The 21,051-nt window shown below is 42.5% G+C and overlaps 1 protein-coding gene across 1 annotated transcript in view; it reads left to right on the forward strand.

Moving 5' to 3' along the window:
- The window catches only part of C2H8orf34 (chromosome 2 C8orf34 homolog), a 307,615-nt gene that overhangs the window by 265,095 nt on the left and 21,469 nt on the right, over positions 1–21,051 (forward strand). Inside the window, exons 11-12 of the mRNA XM_075063069.1 lie at positions 14,527–14,647; positions 18,901–19,391. Coding sequence (XP_074919170.1) covers positions 14,527–14,647; positions 18,901–19,391 — 612 coding nt within the window. The remainder of the gene's footprint in view (positions 1–14,526; positions 14,648–18,900; positions 19,392–21,051) is intronic.

Genomic DNA, 21,051 nt, shown 5'->3' on the forward strand with positions numbered 1-21,051 from the left:
TATGTATAGTTGGGGTTATTTTTTCCAATGTGCATCACTTTACGTTTATCCACATTACATTTCATTTGCATTTTGTTGCCCAATCACTTAGTTTTGTGAGATCTTTTTGAAGTTCTTCACAGTCTGCTTTGGTTTTAACGATCTTGAGCAGTTTACTATCATCTGCAAACTTTCCCACCTCACTGTTTACCCCTTTCTCCAGATCATTTATGAATTCTCCAGATCATTTATATATTTGCATGACTGGCAGCATTTGGGTGCTAAGTGCTTGAATTTCCTTTTCTTTTGCCAATTATTTTAGAGACTGGGAATTCAGTTTTGCAACTCATGTGCTGCCCTAACTGGAGCCATGTGGAGCTCAAGTAGCCAGCAGGCTGAATATAACCCCTTGCTGAAAGTGCCCTGTGAAGCTTAGAAGCTTGGCAGTGTCCTGACTTTTTCTGTTGAAAATTCCCTGAGGAGCTAAAGGATCTGGAGGGCCCATGCCTCTCAGTTTACCCTCACTTTCAGCTGCTCTGCAAATCTTAAACTGCAGCCATGCATGCTTTATAAAGAATGTAATCAGCCATGCACGCTGCTAGGACTATGCATTACTCCAATGCATATTTTCAAAAGCACCTGTCCTCGGTGTTCCCTTCTCTTTATCTGTACCATACATATCTCAAAACCACCATAACTGCTTCACCTGAAATTTAAGACACTTCAGGGTTAGTTTTGCAGAAGTTATTGAGGTGTCTTAATCGAGTATTGTAATGTAAAGCTTGTTACAACCTTAACAATGAAGAGACTACCATCTCTCCATAATGCAGGATGGGAGCATGTCTGACTGAAGGCTTGTCTATAAGAACACTTAACTTGACAGCAAGCTGAAGTGTAAATCTGTCCTGTACTGGCCTGTGCGCACTAACTGTCCGTGTTGACAGTGCTGCCACACACTAAAATTTCCCTACGTGGCTCTTATCTACTTCCATTTCAAAGCAAGGTGGGTAAAAACATACACACACACACACACACCCAACCAGTAATACCTGGCCAGTCATTTTGCTGTGAGAATTATTATATATATATAATATAAATTCTCACAGCAAAATGACTGGTGCAGTCTGGGCATCACTGCTATATTTTGATCCAGGTGAATGACATTAGGAGAAATGTCATTTCATGTTCTCCTACCACTAGGTATGCCCAGTTCTAGAAGCGAACTAAAGGCCCAATCCTTTAGCTCCATGAGGTCCTACTGAAGTGAATGGAAGCTGTGACATTCAGCACTTCGCAGGATTAACCATATAATGGGAAAGGTGGGTGCACCCCTGACCCCAAATAATCTTAATTTAAAAGGCCTCAAAATAACAATGATTAAAAAGACAGCCTGAATATCATGAAATCAATCTTCTGCTTACATTTCACATGCTGAAGCACGGGTAGTTCCTTGGTGCCCATGTATTTTATTTCTGTAAATAGGAAAGCTCAATAATTTAACTCAAATCTCAATGTCGAAAGGACTAGCTCAACATTTTTATTTTTTTTATTGTACGTTTGGTATACAATGTGCTAGCAGGCTGCCACATGGAGCAGAAAGCTTGTAATTTCAATTACATGACATTTCAAGTAGAATGGGCCTTAATGTTGAAGATAGAGATTAGAGGTGGTTGCCAATATGCAACAAAGCTTGAGGAGGATTATTATTTTTAAATTACCTTAAGAACCAAGTTAACTAGCTCACCCTGTGTGCCTGAGCAGATTGTGGAAACTGAAAGATTAAACAGTTGGTGAACTCTAATAGAAAAATGAATGTTGTGTGAAAAATCTTTACATGGTATTGGGCAGAAAGATTAGCTGCTTGAATAACAGCCATCTTTCTCACCTTCCTGGTCAGGATTAATCACAAGTGCGCACTCACAGATAATGTGTTGAAAAATGGAATTATTTGACTGTATTTGGAGGCATCTGTGACAAATGTTTCTATTTAAGTTTACTTTTATATGAATTGGTGAATTGCATATGAGAAAGCTTATGAGTGTTTTTCTTTGTTGTGGTATTATTTCCCAAAGCTTCTAGTAAAACTTTCACTTAATGAACAAAAATATGCATAAGATAAAGTTCAATCAAAAATTATTTCTATTTCCAACATGTCAGGAACTAATTACTAGACAAAGAATGCAATCCTAGGCAAATTCCAATATTTTTGCATTTTCCATTTAAATAACTTGGTTTTATTGGAAACAGACAGTTCCACTTGAAATTTTCTTTATCTTTTATTTGTCTTCTATGCTCTTATCCTCAGTCAAAAATTACTCATTGCAGGCTGCGCTTGGAGCCAATTGTTCTTGACTGCAGGGAAGCTGGCAATCTAAGGCAGGCTACCTCCACATCTTAAAATCTCTTCTTATTCTATGAATTCATAGGGGATGCTGTGATCTAGAATGAAAAATATTCTCCCTGAAAATCACGTTAAACTGCTCTATATCTCTGATAAAAGGCATTTGTGAGGGTTTGGGCCTCTGGTTACCGAGCAATACAGCCTAGTGGCCAGAGTCCATAGAATCGCCCTGAGTTGCAGGGCAGTACAGCCTGGTGACCAAAGGCTCTCCCACTCCACCAGGTCCTGGCTCCGGTCTTAACCGCGGCGTAGGACCTTGCCCCTGGCTCAGCAGGGGGGTCCAACCAAAACACGGTGAGGCTTGCCAGGGGCAAGGTACCAGTCTGTCACCACCACCCCCAGGTTGCTTCCTACTGGCTTGAGCGTTGAGGTCTCCCACGAGTCCCTAAGTTCCCTGGGGGCCTCTGGGTCAGTTGCTTCCCGAGTTCCTCCTGTAGTAGGGCTTCAAGCCAGCACGGAGAGGCTTCAGTCCCCGGCGTCTCCGTGGGCAGTGGCTGGTCCTCTGCTGGAGCTTCCCAGTCAGGTCCTTCCCCTGCGGCTGCCAGCCCAGACTGAGCTGGGCTCCCTCCTTTTATACTCCCAGAGCACTTGGAGCATGCCCAGTACGGACAGGGCGGGACTTCCGCCATCAGTGCTACTGGCCTGATGCTGCTGGGGCTGGTGCAGGGCAGTGATGCCCCATCACACATCATCCCTGTCATAAGGTATAATTCCCAAATCCGAACCTTAGCATCCAAAATTTGGGTACCTGCATGAATTCCTCTAAGCTTAATTACCAGCTTAGATCTGATAGCACTGCCACCACCCAAAAATATAGTGTTTTGGGGCACTCTGACCTCCCCAACCTTCCCTGGGGACCCCAAGAACCCAAATCCCTTGGATTCTTAAAACAAGGAGAAATAAACCATTCCCCCACCTTTCTCCCTCCCAGCATTTCCCTCTCTGGGCTACCCTGAGAGATTACTGATTCAACTCTTTAAATCACAATACAAAGAAGCATGTCCCTTCTCTTCCACAAAGAGGCAAACAGATACAAGGAAAACAGAGAGAGAGATTCTATCTCTCCCCCCACCAGTCCTGGTGAGTTTACCCCCAATCCCCTGGGATAAAACAAGGGAAACAAGGAAAAATCAATCAGGTTCTCTAAAAAGAAATCTTTTAATAAAAGAAAGGAAAAAAATAAAGAATTATCTCTGTAACTTCAAGATGTAAATATTACAGACACTAGAAAGAAACTTTTCCCCCCGGTACCAATCCAAATCAAAATATTCCCAGCAACTACACATATAAAAGTTAACCAGCCAGATCCACAATTGCAAATAGAGTAAAACAATTAAAAAAAAAAACTAAACCACCTGTTCTACTTACTATTTGAACAGAAACTTAGAGAGCCTGTAGTAATGTCTGGTCTCTCTCAGACCCCCCGTGAGAAGAACACCAGAACAAAGGACCCACACTCAAAACTTCCCTCCACCCAGGGTTGAAAGTATCTTGTCCTGATTGGTCCTCTGGTCAGGTGTTTGGATCCCTGTTTGTTAACCCTTTCCAGGTGAAAGAGACATTAACCCTTAGCTATCTGTTTATGACAATCCCCCTTAAGAAGGATCCTCGTGGTTGGTCCACCTTCTCCTCCCCCTCACTAGAGAAGAAATCTGCATTAGCATGGTCCTTACCTGGGCAATGAAACATGCGGAAGTCATAGGGTTGGAGGGAGAGGTACCATTGCATAATCCGGGGGTTTGTGTCCTTCATACTATGCATTCACCATAGGGGGGCAGGATCTATGATCAACCTGAAGTTATTCCCCAGCAGATGATAACATAGGGCGTCAATAGCCCATCTGATCGCCAAGGCCTCTTTCTCTATTGTGGAATAATGTTGTTCAAGGGGGAACAGTTTATGACTTAGATACAGTATGGGATGGTCTTCACCATCTAATTCCTGGGAGAGTACGGCCCCTAAGCCTACCTCTGAGGCATCTGTTTGAAGTATAAATTCCTTTAAGAAGTCTCAGTGTCGCAGGACTGGTTCTTGCATGAGTCGTTCTTTCAGGGTTTCAAAGATATCCTTGCACTGTTCTGACCACTCTTCTTGTCAAGACTGCGAGTTCTTTGTCAGGTCCAATATGGGGGCAGCTATGGATGCAAAATCTGGCATGAAGCAGCGATAATATCCGGCTAGGCCCAAAAACTGGCGCACCTGTTTCTTCATCGTGGGGATAAGTACGTCTATGAGGGCTTGCACCTTGCTGATTAGGGGTGCCAGTTCCTCCCCCCCTTTATATCCGAGATAATTTACCTCTTCTTGCCCGAGGTGGCACTTTGCTGGGTTAGCTCTGAGGCCAACTATTTTGAGGGCCTGCAACACCCCAGCCAGATGGTGTAGGTGGTCCTCCCAGTTGTTGCTATACACTACAATGTCATCTATATATGCCACCGCATACTGGTTGTGGGATTGTAAGACTTTATTCATCAGCTGCTGGAACGTAGCAGCGGTGCCGTGTAGCCTGAACGGCATGGTTATAAATTGGAAGAGGCGGAAAGGCATTGGGAAGGCTGTCTTCTCCCGAGAGTTTGGTGTGAAGGGGATCTGCCAGTAATCCCCTTGGTTAGGTCTATGGTTGACAAGTACCTCACACCTCCGAGCCATTCCAGCAGTTTGTCCACCCGCGGCATCTGGTATGCGTCAAAGCGGGAGATGGCATTGACCTTTTGGAAGTCGATACAAAAATGGGTAGTCCGGCAGGCTTTGGGACTAGGACAATGGGGCTGCGCCACTCACTCGTCATTTCCTTCATGACCCCCATCTCCAGCATTGTCTCCAGCTCCCATTGGACCGTGTCCTACATTTTCCAGGGCAACGGTCGGTGGTGGTCTCTTACCTTCTGACCGGAGGTGGTTGTGATGTGATTACTCATTAGGGCAGTTCGTCCCAGGTGGGCGGATAAGACATTGGGGAACTCATCTATCAGTTGTTGTAGTTGCTCTCGCTGCACTGGGGTGAGGCCTGCGCCTAACGTCACCGGCCTTGTGTCCGGGGGCTCCCCTACTAGGGGCCAGAGTTCCGACTCCAGGGTGGACAGGTCGATGAGCAGGGCTTCCCTGGTTTTCCAGGCCTTCAGAAGATTCACATGGTAGATGCATGTCTCCTTCTGTCGCCCCAGTAGTCGGATCTCTTAGTCTACTGGTTAAACTCGCCGGACTACCTCGTAAGGTCCCTGCCATTTGGCCAGATGTTTCGATTCGGCCGAGGTTAACAAAAGCAGCACCCGATCCCCTATGGCAAAGCTCCACCCCCTAGTTCCTTGGTTATAGAGGCATTCTTGGTTCACTTGGGCCTTCATCAGGTTTTCCCAGGTGAAGGCCCCAAATGTTCGGAGCCATTCTCGGAGTTGTAACACGTACTGGGTGGTCCCGAGAACTAGTGTCTCCAGGGCTTCCCACTCCTCCTTCAGGAGGTCCAGGATCCCCCTGGGCTGCCTGCCGTACAGGAGTTCAAAGGGTGCGAACCCCGTCGAGGCCTGGGGTACCTACCTTATGGCGAACAGCAGGGCTGGCAACAGGGTATCCCAATGGGCAGGGTCCTCCTCCACAAACTTCCAGAGCATGGACTTTAGTGTGCCATTGAAACGTTCCACTAGGCCATCTGTCTGGGGATAGTAAACTGACATCTGGAGCATTCGTATGTGGAGGAGGCGACACAGTTCAGCTATCAGTTTAGAGGACACGTTTGTGCCCTGGTCTGTCAAGATTTCCGCTGGTGTCCCAACCCTGGTGAAAATCTTCAGTAGTTTGATAGCAATCGCTTGCGCAGTCGCAGCCCACAGAGGCACGGCTTCAGGGTAACGCGTTGCGTAATCCACGACCACTAAGATGAAGCAGTTCCCTGTCTTGCTTCTTTCAAGGGGGCTGACTAGGTCCATCCCAATCCATTCAAAGTGTAGTCCAACAACTGGCATAGGAATCAGAGGTGCCCGGGATACGCTTTTTGGTCCCGCCAGCTGGAATTTCAAGCAGGACGCACAGTAGTCCCGAACCTCCTGGTGTATGCCAGGCCAGAAGAACCAGTGAGCTATCCTCTGGAGGGTCTTTTCCCACCCCAGGTGCCTAGCCCAGGGGTTTGCATGGGATAGTTGGAGGAGGCTTCATCGCAGCCTCCGGGGGACCAAGAGCTGACAGAACATCTCCTGGGTCCATGGTTCCTGCACTACCCGATATAGGCAGTCCTGCCATATGTCAAAACTGGGGCCCTGTTGGGGCCTTGGGGTTGGGCCTTCATCGGGGCCAGGACTGGTGGCCTGTTCCCAGGCCCTACTCTAAGGTCAGGTCCTCTCTCTGTTCCTGTACAAAGTCCATGTCTAGCTCCAGTTCTTTTTGTGTGTCCTCCACCAAAAGGGGCCTTAAGGACGGGGAGGTCGCAGGGGTCTCCCCCAGCGCCGATGCCTCTCCTCTGGGGTCGACCCGTGGCGTGCATCCGAGCAACCCCACTCGTGGAGGCCTAGTCCCGTCCATCTGTGGGTCGGATGGTTGGTACCTCCAGAGGATCTCCCCAAAGCCTGGCCAGTCTCGTCCCAACACTACCAGGTAGGCTAACCTGGGGGCCACGCAAACGTAGAGGTCCCCCTCCCGGCAAGAGACTTCTGTCTTCACCCAAGCCACGGGGTAGGAGCAGATGTCCCCATGCACACATTGCAAGTGCATCTGAGTGCCAGAGAGTTTGAGGTCTGGGACCAGCCCCTCCCATATGAGGGCCTGACTGCACCCCGAGTCCATGATGGCATTTGCGAGGATCCCTTCGACCCGTACAGAGACCACGAGCTTTCCTGGTCCTCTCTTCCGGGCCCTTCGTCCGGCGACCCAGGCTTGTCCATAATTGCAGTCCATAAATGGGCAATTCCGCCAAAAATGTCCTCCTTGTCCCCACTCCCAGCACCCCTTTTAGGCCTCAGCGGGTCCAGGGCCTCCACCCAGTGGGCTCCCTTGCTCTTGGGGTTGTTGGTCCCTTTGTGTCGGTACCCAGGTGGCCCTGTGTCTGGACTCAGGGCTGAGGAGTTTCAGAGGTATGAGGTGGGCGCCAGATGACAGCTCCTGGGCTCCTGTCCCCTGGGAATTTCCTTTGCCTGGCCCAATCCTTCGACTGGAATTCCCTGTTACTCGGGGTGGCGCCTCAGCCCCCTCGGTGGACAAGTCTTCCTCCATCAAGGCCACCACTGCTGACAAGGTCGCCAGTCGATGTCGGTGTACCCAGGCCCTTCCTCCTGGAGGCAGGATCTGGGTGAACTGCTCCAGTGCCCCCATCTTCGCTACCCAAGGTCCAGTCAAGCCCTCCTGGTTCACCCACTTCCAACAGTGGTCTCGTATCCATTGGGCCACTGCCTGGAGCTGGGTCCCAGGGGGATACTGTTCTTTGCGGAGGCACTAGTGATAGGTCTCTGGGCTAATGCCGGTATGGTCCAATATGGCCGCCTTCACCCGGGGGTACTCTAGGGCTTCCCGGGGATTAAGGCTATGGTAGGTGGCCTGGGCCTGTCCCATCAGATAGGGGGCTAGTAGGGTGGCCCAATGCTCCGGGGGCCACCTGGCGGCGGTCACCACCTGTTTGAACATCACTAAGAACGCCTCTGGGTCATCTTCTGGCCCCATCTTAGTGAGACGTACCGACAGTTCGCCCAACTTCTCCCTGCGCCCGGCTCCAGCCAGTAGGGCAGCTGCATCTCCCACCGGGCGTAATAGTGTGGCCATCTGCTGAACCAGGTGTTCTTATTGTGCCTGCTGCTGCTCTTGAAGCTGGGTTATCAGTAGCTGCTGCTGGCTGGCCATCTGCTGCATCATCTGCACCTGCTGCTGCTGTTGGGCTGCCTGCTCTTGCTGCCTTTCCAGCATCCACTTTAGAAGCTTCTTCATCTCCATCTTCAGGATTAATGGGGTGCTGCCCCGTCACAGCATTCTTAAAAGATGAAGGAATGCTTTCTGCTGGAAGCCAGCTTCTCCTCTTGGAGTGTCCTACATTGTTCTGGTAAAGCAATTCTTAGGCCTTGATTCTGGAATCAGATCATTTCACCTGAGCAGAACTCCATAGATGTCTGTGGGACTTCACATCTGTGTGAGGGTCCATGACATAGATTCAATTGCAGGATCAGAACCTTAATGTGTATCATGTTTCTTCCAACAGGAATATCATCAATGACTTTTGGCACCAAGCTAATGTGGTGCTAAAGTCTGAAGCATGAACTATGACATCTAAAAGAAACTCTTGCTAACATGAGCAATTTATAACTATAGACAATTTCCCCTAACCCACTCCAGCCCCACTGAGTTACAATATTCTTCAAAAATGCAATGAACTAGTTAAGGCCCTGATTACATTTTGGCCTCTTCCTTTGTATTTGTTGGCTAAGTGATCTAAGTAAAGAATACAAAAATAAATATATTGTATGTGAAGACATAATGAAGATGTGGAAAAAACCTTAGCAAAATACTGACATATGGCTGACCTTATAAGTTGGCACATCTCTTGACAATATTGATTTAACATTTTTCTGATGCTATATTACCTCACCATGCCTTGATTCAAAGTTAGTGAATGGGGCCCAATGTGATTTCCATAAGTAAAAATGACATGGATGTTCTTTCAGTAATTTCCTTGTACTGAGATGTAAAACTCCTTGTTAATGTAAACATCCATTTTTAAAATGTAATGAAACATTAAATGTAAGGCATAGTTTGGAACCATAATGGCAAAGAAGATATTAAATAAACTAAAAACACCCACATTTATATCCAACACTGTCCCAACCTACCCAGTTGAAAGGAACAACCAGGAGAGGATCTACCATTGTCACAGATGATTAAAGTTTGAATTAACTGAAATTCTAATGTTTGCATAGAAATAATCTGGAGTATGTTTTTTAAGGGGATCAAGAGGCTATATTATAGCACTAGTTGGCTCCACTATTGTTATGCTTCAGAGTAAAGTTACACTATGCTTGCAAGTTTGTATTGGTCTGTTTGTACTATGCCTGGCCAAAAGACAATAAGACTAAGCTCTGTAAAGTGGCACAGGGAGGTGTAAATTACACCTTGCTGCACCAGCAAAAGTGCCTTGCAACCCTGAGGGTTTATCTTAACTTACATAGTGTTACTGCTGCCATCTGCCCTAAGGTTTTCTGTGAGGCGGGAGAAGCAATTTTAAATTATGCTAGAGCCATGAATCAGTATACTTCCCAGCCACCGTGGTCATGCCACCTCTTCTAGGTATGACTATCTACTTTTCAGGCTATGCTGGCTCTGCAGCATAGGGAACTGGCACAGCTGTGTGATGGGAACACTAGGGACCCTTAGCAGGGTTTACACTAGTGCAAACTCTGAAGTGAATATGGGCCTGAAAACATAAATCATTTTCATCCAAAGCCATGTATGAAAAATTGCTATCCCTACTCTGCCTCCTAAATGATTGAAACCTACTTTGATATGTCCCTGAAATGCACAGAATCAGAGAGTGATCACAAGAGTCACAACATTTTATTATCATAATAACCTTTTTGGCTTGTTTGTGTTGGTTTTCATTCTCATTCATATCATTATCAAATGAGTGTATTTATATGTTTATAGTTTTTACAATGTTTGTTTGTCACTAAATTTCAAATATTTAGTATCACATGTACTCAGTAAGTAATGATGCAGTATTGCTTTTGCCTTTGACACATTATGGCCTGACTTGTAGTTACTGATACTTGTGGTGTTGCATGTACTCTTGATCTTTTTATCAAAACATGACAAATCGTAACAAATCGTCAGTGTGTAGGATTGAACCTGGGCCCTTTGGAGCTTAGTTCATGAGCCTCTACCACATGAGCTAAAAGCCAGCTGCCTGTTTGCTGAAGCTGTACAGCAGACTTTTTTAACTCTCTGTAAGTAGTCTCAGTGCCATTAGGCGGAACAGAACACCACACCCAGAAGGCGTGTGGGTTGCAAAAGCATTTAATAAACTGATCGCAAACTGGGGGATAGATTCTACCCTCAGTTATTTCATTGACTTCACTGGCAGTTGAAGGCATATGTTGACAGAAGAAATTGGATACATGAAAATGTATATGGGTTTATATGGGTATATATATTTTAAGTCATGCATATTTATGTCATTTATATGTGTACTCACATAAACTGTGTATGTCTTCTGTGTATGTCTTCATGTAGGAGTCTGTGTGTGCATAATTGTATGACATCTCTGTAGTTACAAAGATATACACAGTGTGTGTGTGTGTCTTTGAGTACATACATAAACATACACAAACTTATACATGGATATTTATATAAGGGAAAATATATCTAAATAATCAATATAAAAACTATAACATAGAGCCACATTCTGATCCCTTTCCCCACAATGAACACACTGACTAGCTCCTAATGCCCTGGGTAGCCCTATTGCTTCAAACTGAACTGCTCATAAAATAAGGTGTTGTTCAACATAAGTAAAAATATTGGAATCTGTCACTAAATAACTATGGGCTTGATCCTTCAAACACTTACTGATGTGAGTAATTCCATGCATGTGAATAGTCCTAATGAGTTCATTGTGTCTGATGCTGAGAACTCACAGCTGCCACTGAAATTGCAGATGCTCAAAACCTCTCAGGATCAGGACCAATAGGGGCTATTCATCTGTCTGAAATTAGCAGAATCAGATCTAAATTTGTATAGTTTATGGTCTCCTCCAGATATTCTACTTTAATACTTGGGGCCAAATAGGAATAATTTTAATTAAAATGGAAGTGCTATGGAAGCAAATTTGCACACTGAAAATGGTACCATCATTCCAAAAATCGCATCACTAAATAAATATGCCAATTAAAATCTTGAACAGCTTTGACAGTGTTGATTGATATGATTTAATATAAGGCCAGTTTCTCTTTCCTATGCAAATCTTTACATTTTAGATATTTCTTTATCAACATTGCATTCTAAAGTTGTATGGTCAAATCTAGCAAAGAATTTATGCTTCACGGGAGTTGGATACTTAAAAGGTGGTGTTGTTTGTTTTGAATAGATCTGAAATATAAAATATTCTGTATAACGGTGTATTTTGAAGAATATATTTATTTCTTGGGGAAATAGCAAAGGTAACTACAGTACATATAACTTGTTTTTACTGTTTAAAAAAATAACACTAGGTCTTTGGATGAAATAGTTTGGCAATGTAATAAAGTAAACTCTTATGTTCTGATATGTTTTAACTGATATTTTTGCTCATTGTTTTTATGACTAAGTCCTGAACATCTGGTCATATGTTTTAGTTTATCTCAAACAGATAAAATCTTATCAGTTTATCTCCATAGTTTTATGTTTTTGAAGACATCTTTTAAAAGCACGTTGAACAGTTCCAAAAACCTGTAGGTAACTCTAAATATTAGTGTTCAATAGTCGAAAGACTGGGTAGATATTTTGCTTGCCAGGATATCTTCCAAACTGCTTATGATGCTGCCATGATTTAGTTACCTTCCCTGAAAGGAAGACTTGCAGTGATACAACAGTATTGGAAATGTTGGTTAGGAAATTGATAGATATTCCCAGAAGTGCTGCTTTGCAGTGATATTGGGCCATATTTTATGTTGATTTAAAGTGAGTACAATGCCACTAAAGTCAATGGGACTACACAGAGTGTAAATCGTTGCAGAATTTGGCCTGACATGCTGCCTCAATTTGAGCACCAGTTTCTATGCAGTATAGCTTTGCTTAAAACTACTAGATATTTTGAATCTAATCCATCTCTTACCCATTTGTACCTTAAAATAAATAATTTCACAATAAATATTTTCTATAAAGCCAACATTTTTATTAATTGCACTTTAAACTTTTAAAGCACCATTTAAATACCTAAATTAGGAGAACATTGTCATAAATAGATAGGTAAGGTAAGGGTTAAGTTTCTTTTACCTGGAAAGGGTAACCAAACACCTGACCAGAGGACCAATCAGAGAACTGGATGTTTATAGTCAGGGGCGGGAATTTGTATACTCGGGGTCTTTTGTTTTTTCTGGCTGTGAGTTAACAAAGGTTTGCCCTCCTAACTCCTTCTTTATTTAAATATTATACCAAAAGTCTGTGAGTACAAAGGAACCCCAAAGCAATTCCGCTATGAGGAGCTTTGTGTTGTACGAATAGATTGGATGGCTGTGTCTTTTGTTGTTTCTCTCGGCTGTGAGTGTACCTTTCTCCTAACTGCATCTTATCTCCAAGTGTCTCCTACACCTCTGTGAGTACAAAGGAACCCCAACAATTCGGGTCTATGAAGCTTTGGGTTGTATTTACATGTATGGTGGATTGGTTGGACTGGTTAAATCGGGCTATCTTTAAAACAGACTGTTTTTCATATTTTTTATAAAGCAAGAGCCTGTATTGAGTTTCTTAATGGCAAGATTATTGTTTTATATTTCCTTTTTTTTATATAAAAACTTTTCTTTTAAAACTTGTGGAAGTTTTCTTTCCTAGGGAGGCAAAGGGAAGGGAAAAAGCCAGGCTGTGGGCTATTTCCTATTGCTTTCAGGAAAGAAGCAGGCACGGGGAAAGGCAAAGCCAAGCTGTTGATATTTGCATCTCAATTGTCCTGAGGGTAGAGAACGCTTATCTCTTGGAAAGCAGAAGAAACCGGTTTCTTGATACTCGAGCTAGACCAAGAGAAGCCGGGGAAGGAGGGAGGGGAAGGGTTTTCTCCCCTGCTCTTAGCATCCAAGGGATTGGAATCTGGGTGTCCCACCAAGGAGGGTTGGGGACACCAGAGAGAGGAAAGGGGGGATCAGGCCCATCAATTCCTGATCTGATGGCAAGCGAGAATATCCAAGCTGGTAGTGAGCTTGGGAGTTTCAGGTAAGCCCCAGATTTTGGACGCAAAAGTTCAGGTCTGGGACGGGAGGTTCCCAGGCTTGCTCTTGGTCTAGCCTGCGAGTATCAAGAAACGTTTCTCGCTTCCCAAGAAGATAAAGCGTTCTCTACCCTCAGACAATTGAGATGCAAAATATCAACAAGCTTGGCTTTGCCTTTCCCCGTGCCTGCTCTTCCCTGAAAGCAATAGGAAATAGCCCACAGCCTGGCTTTTCCTTCCCTTTGCCTCCCTAGGAAAAGAAACTTCCACAGTTTTAAAGAAAAGTTTATATAAAAAAGGAAATATAAAACAATAATCTTGCATTAAGAAACGTCAATACAATGCTCTTGCTTATAAAGAAGAAATTATGAAGCAGTTCTGAGTTTATAAAAGATAGCCCGATTAAACCATGTCCAGACCAACTGGCCACATAGTCAGGTTAAAACACCGCAAGAGCTCTCATCAGCCGAATCGCTTTGGGGATTCGCTTAGTGTACTAAGCAACTGCAGGTGTAGGAGACACTTGAGATAAGATGCAAGTTAGGAGAAAGGCTGTTAATCAAAGCCGAGAAATACAACAAAAGACAAGCCAAGTCCACACATGCTATTCGTTAAACCATAAGCCTCCTCATTAAGACAGCGAAGATGCTTTGGGGTCTCTTGTAACTACCAGACTTCTTTGGTGATTAATATTTCGATAATAAGAAGAGAGTTAGGAAGGAATACCTTTTTACTCCAGCCGAGACAAACAAACAGCTCCGAGTATACAAATTCACGCCCCTGAACTTAAACAATCCAGTTCTCTATTGGTCCTCTGGTCAGGTGTTTGGTTACCCTTTCCAGGTAAAAGAAACTTAACCCTTACCTTACCTATCTATTTATGACAAACATATCATTCCAACTTTCTTTTACTCTAGCAGGGCCACCCAGAGGATTCAGAGGGCCTGGGGTCTTTGGCGGCAGGGGGCCCCTGCTGTGGGTCTTCGGGGCACTTCGGCAGTGGGTCCCAGAGCGGAAGGACCCCCCGCCGCCTAATTGCTGCCAAAGACCCGGAGCAGAAGAAGCTCCGGGGGCCCAGGCCCCACGAGAGTTTTCCAGGGCCCCTGGAGCAAGTGAAGGACCCCACTCCAGGGGCCCCGAAAAACTCCCATGGGGGCCACTGCGGGGCCCAGGGCAAATTGCCCCACTTCCCCCCCCCCACCCTCGGGCGGCTCTATACTTTAGATATAAATGTAAAAATACTTTTAAAAATTCTAGTATTCCCCTTTCTTTTTACCTGCATTTAGCATCAACCTGTTTGGGACCTGGATGTCATGTGTGCCAGAAACGGAGAGTCCCCAAGCCAGAAACTCCTGAAAGACTCCTTAGCCGCAAAAGAACTGCAGACCATGGAAAAACATCTAGCTGGTGCGTATAGTGACAAGGAGTCATAAAACATCAAACCCTATACACCCAAGTAACCCACTTAAATCAGTTGGACTACTCATGTGAGTAAGGAGAGGAAACATTGTCTGAGACACTGACAAAAGTAGATGAGAAATTGAATTGTAACCTCTCTTTCTCTTCGCTTGCTGTTTTGTTAACAGGAAAAAAATACATCTATTTGAAGCCAAAGATTTTAAACTTGACTGTGTATGGTAAGGTAATTAAAACACTATCCTGAAAATTTCATTACATATTTATTCCCATAGCTCAGTAATACCTCAGGTGGTAGTGAATTATTGTTGCTAGACCCCCAGGTTATAAATCTTCCAAAAGTCTTCAACAGACCAGTGTATTAATAAAACACTGGCCTGAGGCATAAGCCAGTTAGCACCTCTCTGAGATTTAATGGGAGTTCCGGTTGATGAGGATTAGGGCCATTGTGTATAATAGAATCTCTGCTACAGTAGTGATAGTAGTAATTTTTTTAAGAGTACAATAAAGTAACTGGGCCGCCCAGAGGATTCAGGGGGCCTGGAGTCTAATCATTTCCCCATTGTTTCCTCAAGGACCCTTAGTATTGTCTGGGCCATACCTTATCTTTGCCCTTGTTTTATATCCTGTTATTCCCCCTCTAACAGCCTCATTTGATTTAACTCTTTGCAGTCAGTCAGGATAATATCAAACAGGTGAACTGGGGTACATATTTATAAAATAAAAATACATGTGACTCCCTCATACTCCATTGCAGTTCTCTGGCACCAGCACAAAGGGTAATGAGATATTCTGAAATGTCTTCTCTCTCCTCACCCAATTGTTTGGGTTGTTGGGAGCTGGCACTAGGTTATAGACTCCTTTGATAGTCTATTTCACTGTTGCTGGATATACTAGAATACAGAATCTTTCTGGTCAGTTCACCATTGCCAACCCTCTTCTACTACCTATACTCCAGGGATAAGATACAGGATCACAAAATGCTCTTGATGGGTTGCTCCCTCATGTCCAGCCCTCCTTCTGTTTACCACACCCAAAGGTTGGTCATGTCACGTCCCCTCCTTGTGCCTCAGTTTCCCCAGCTGTGTAATGGAAATAATGATATTAAGCTCCTTTGTAAAGTGCTTTTGAAATCTACAGATGAAAAGTGCTATATGCGATCTAGGTATTTTATTTTATTTGAGAATGGTTCTTGTTGAGCATCTGTTTCCCTGTGACTGGTTTTCTCCATTTGTCTCTGTATCAGGAACGGGGTTTTGGAATATGTAGACTTGCCTGGGCAGTTCTCTTTATTTACAAAATCTAAACTTGCAGTATTTGGGTTTGGTTCAGCAGATGCAAATGCAACATTTTTAGCAGGTTCAAATTTTCACCTATACAGTGCCCCCATCATTCCCTGCGGACTGCACCATAATGCTTTCATCTAAATGCCAGTCACATAAGTTACAGTTGTCCAGTGGCAGCTTTATATTATACACAGGGTGAGAGGCTTTTTTGTTGGTAGTTAATTCAGGCAACTTTTCTGTTTGGTTTGAAGAAATAATTCTGTGGTCACTGCCCTCTTCCTGAATGTGTTTTATCACAAAAAAAAACTTTTTAATGTGTTAAAAACCTTATGAATGTGTTGTGAATCAAACTGTTGTTCTGGTATTTCTGATGCGTAAATAGGATACCCTTGGATCACTCTGTTACCCACATGTTATTTTCATTTAAATAACATTAACAGGAGGTTTTCTGACAAAATCCCAAGTCGTGTCCCAATTACAGTATTTGATGTGTATCAAATAATACTGTAGTGTTGGAAATTCAAAACTAGGTTTATTCATTTAGTTGGAAAAGTTGATGTTGAAGTAAAATCAACAGATGTGGTATGTATTAAATAAAACTGAACAGTTGTGAAAATCTTTTTAATTATATATGGAGAAAGTGATTAAAATCGTTTTTTTTTCTGTAGAATCAATCACTAATTTAAAATCATGGAAACATGGACAAAGAATATAATGTTTATAGAACTCTTACTAAAGCATGGATATTCTAGATCAGTTTTCCAGCATGATCTCCTCTGCATCAAGGCGAGGAAGTTAAAGAGTTTAGTCATTTTGCAATGATACAGGTTAATTTTAATTTAAAAGAACACATACCACATTTGGTTTAAATTATGAAACTTACATTATTGCTTGTTGACCCCTGAGATTTGAACCAGATATCTTACAAATTTCAAAATGACATGTATTGATTTTTTTTAAAGCATACAGTAATTATTTCAAAAGGTAAAATGCAAACAACTGCTTGATTTTAATGAGGTCAGTGTTTCATTTAAATTGTTTTAAGTTTAAAGCAACAATAAGAAATATCCTTAACTGTCTAGTGAATATATAAACAATAATGACCCTTGTAAATTTGCTAGTAGGAAAACATTTGTTCACTAAAGAGCCTGGGTAGTATATCCTTTGAGATTTCACTGATAATTTTTAGTCTACCTTCTCTAGTGGACTAGTCTTCTAACATGTTGAATATCTTATTTTAGACCAGCAGATACAATTTTTTTTTATTTTTAAAAAAGTAAATGAATAAAATATTTAATAAAATATGAGCACATTTTAATGTAGACCAATTCTACTTGTGTATACTCATAATTTATAAATGTATAGTATAAACATTGTGCATATTTGGTAAACACAGGTGGAAGTGAGTAAGAATAGATTCTAAATAATAGTTTTAGAAAATCAGATTTGGGATTGCTGTAGGATTTCTTGTATCCTGAAGTCTTTGCTGTTAAGTCACAAATGCAGTGCAGATTTTCTGTGGGTTGGAGGCTTCATTATACAAATACAGCTTGTAGTCCATGGGGCTATGCCAGTTCTCAACTGCTGAGAATGTGGCTCATACTGTTTAAAGCAAAATGACACTGCTGTTGGTTCTAAAGGAAGGTGATTGTGTATCTCAAAACAAAGTTAAATAGAGTCATCTGCCAGTGAGGGTGTGAAATTGACAACAGTGGTGGAATATAAACTAGATGATTCAAGGAATGTCTTGTCAAGTTCCTTGACATGTTTACTTGTGAGGGTTTTCATTTTGCTAGCATAGTAAAGTACCAAACCACCATTACTTGAACTTTGTTGGACACACTGTAATGAAATAATTTACCTGTAAATTAGAAACATAAATAGCTTTTGAATGAATTCAGAAGCAAAGATTCGTCAGTAACATTGAATTGTCCTGGCCAAGATAGGGCTTTATTTTTTAATACCTTAGAAAGGAAAACTCCCACCGAACTGATTGAGAGTTTGACTTGTGTAACGTTGAAGCCCCTTTATGGACCAAATTCTACGCTTGGATTTTAATGCATGGCTTCTGCTGAACTTATTGAAACCTGTGCATTTTCAAACCGTGTGTCCATGGAATTAGATGCTGAGATGGATTAGAACCACAAAATTCAGATCCAGAATCTGTCAAAATTTCAAACATACCAGAGTTCGAGCATGTTTGGTCACTTATAAGGATAGGATCCAGGAGTAAAATTCAGATTGTGAATCGGGTTTAGATTCCACCCTCACAACAGCTGAGGTTTGCTGAGAGCCAGAGTTTTTGCCAGTCTTTATTTGTTACTAAAGAGAAACCTCATAGAAGTTAAGGGAATATAACTTGGGAGAAATAATGGAGGTTATTATTGATTTTAATGCTTTTCATATCAAGAAAAGATAATTACAAAATGATGTCGTATTCCATTTCTGAGGAATGAACTTTGAAGGAGAAATGGCTTGCAAAAACATATATTTTGGATTGTTAGTTCTCTGTCTTCCATTGCAGGGTCGGCTGAGAGATGATGAGTAGGTTTTCTCTCCACAATCTCAAGCTGTGTTCACCATTCATTCATACTTTAAATCAATTTTAAAATCACAAAGAAGAGAAATTACATATGTTAGGCTTCTCTACACAGACAGACAGTGTGCAGTATACATTTGCAGCACTTTAGCCTGCTGTGCTTAACTGTCCATATGGACCCGGCTATTATATACCAAAAATGCTCTTTGACCTGCTGTTTCAAACAGCAGAACATCGAAGAGCCCCATGGAACTTTCAGTTCATGATCACAGGGTCCACATGATAATTTAGTGTACAGCAGGCTAGAGCACTGTACATTCAGACCCTGGCTTGCCATGCACCAAGTCTCCATGTGGACACATCCTCAGTGTATCCTTCTTTTTACTTTAATGTTACTGTTGTCTTTTTTCTGTGTGCAGACATTGAAAAGGACCTAGCACTCTGGGAAGAAGCAAGTAATAGTCCACATATTAATTTAGTTGCATCACATCATCCAGGAAATCTTCAAGCCACAGTAGGACAAAATTCAAGGCCTCAAGTGCCAAGTCAAACTGGGAAAAATATTCAGCTGCAGCTGCAAGGAAACAAATCATCACCGCTTCCTACTAACAGCAGAGCGCAGATCTCCAGTATCTCAAACAGTAGGCCTCAGACTTCCAATATGCAGAGCAACAGGCCTCCAACGCCATCGACTCCAGGAAGCAGACCTGCAACCCCAAATAGTTTGTTGCCACGATCTCATACCTCTAGCAACCAGGGAAATAAGGATGGAATCCTTAGTATGCAAAGGAGCAGATCCTTAACGTCGAAGAGTCAAATTGGGAGGACTCTTGGCACTCCTTCAGGGCTAGCTGTAGAAATGGGCGGAGATATTATTGGAACTGTCCCTCAAAGAATCAGTTTGTCAGAAGTAAGATTTCCAATATATTTATTTTTTACTAATTTTAAGACCATAAAAACTATAAAATTAGGATATGAGGGTTTTTTATTTGTATTTTAGTTTCTTGTAGTTAGGCTTGGAGGAATATATTTATTTATTTTGGAACTTGATTTGATTTTTATTGGTAAAAGTTCATAAACTACAGCAGAATTAATGCCCACTGAGAGCAATACAATTTCTATGAGAATGCTTACGTATGGAATTTTAATCAAGATTATTTTAGAAATATAAGGGTTAATTTTTTGTTCACAGAGCTGACTAATCTTACTTTTATCCAACAGAAAAGCCACTCAAATATTTGACAGATAATAGTGATTACTAAAGTTTTGAATTGGTAGATTTGCTTTATAATATCACTAAATTACTTTGAAATGAGAAGAAAAGCTAATATAATAGAGCCAGTAGCTAATAAGTTTAATACTGCTTTGCAAACTGGGCTGATTCATAGCATTAAAAAAAGCCTGTTTCTTACATAGTAGTGGGTTTTACATAATTAGTCTGTGGTGAAAAGAAAGACAAGTTACTTTGGAAATTGAATTACCGAATTTAGAACACTTTTTAAATAAGTTGGTTAGTACAGAGACTTTAATGCTATTTTTGCAGAGTTATATTAGCATTTCCTTTAGATGAGCTATTTCTGAAAGCATATTACTGTCCTTAAAATGGGTTTGGAAATGACATAGGGCATAAAAGATGTTAAATCAGGTGAATTATTTTTAGAGCAAAAATTTTAAAAATCACTGTTGTTTAGAGAGTTGTAATGTATGCTGTGGAGATAGGTAAACTGAGGCAAAAGTGACTCCACAGCTGTAGAAGGTGGGGAGCCAGGCACTCCCATTAGATCTGGCTGGAAAACTGACATCCCCTTCCTCTGAAAATTGTGCATTGTTGAAATGGACTGAAATGAAATGCCACAAACATGAAATTTTTTTGCAGAAAGGGTTTTCGAGGGGGAAAAAAATCACTTGTGACATTGACAAGAGCCTTCCAGCCCAGCTGCCAGAGAGACACAGAGCCTGACTGCTCAGCCTCCTTCCAGGAGCCAGAGAGCCTAGCCACTCAGCCCCCCCACTCCTCCAGCTGTATGCATGCCCAGACACTGACATTTAGATGTTTTGGGGGGTCTTTAATGCCATAACCTTAAAGACCAAGGGAGGTTAGGCACCTATGGGATTAGACAGTAGCTGAGTAGGGCTTTTGTGAATATCAGTGGTGCCTAAATGTTGAACTTAGGCTCTGAAAGTGGCAGATGCTTAAGTCCATGTGAATCCCACCCAAAGTGCTTCCTCACTTGGTTTTCATGTTTTCCTGGACCTTTCTACAGTGGAAGCCAGGGAGACTACTCTCCATTGGTAGCATATTTGACCATGCTCCTCCTTCCTGGGAAACATACAGTCTTAAAATGGTCCAGTCCTGCTTGATTTTAAACAGCAACTTCTTCATACCCTGGAAACTCCATCCAAATGAGTAAGGCTCATGTCAGGAGCCACCTGCCCATTAACCTTATCCACTTCAAAACCTAGCTGTGTTCGTGTCTGAGAGGTGGTCTAATGGATAACACTGCATCTCACAATTCCTACCTGCTTAGAGTCAAAATTGTAAGATGAACTAGGAAGTGGAAGAAACGTAA

Source organism: Chelonoidis abingdonii, chromosome 2, assembly GCF_003597395.2.
Source record: "Chelonoidis abingdonii isolate Lonesome George chromosome 2, CheloAbing_2.0, whole genome shotgun sequence".
Lineage (NCBI taxonomy): Eukaryota > Metazoa > Chordata > Testudines > Testudinidae > Chelonoidis > Chelonoidis abingdonii.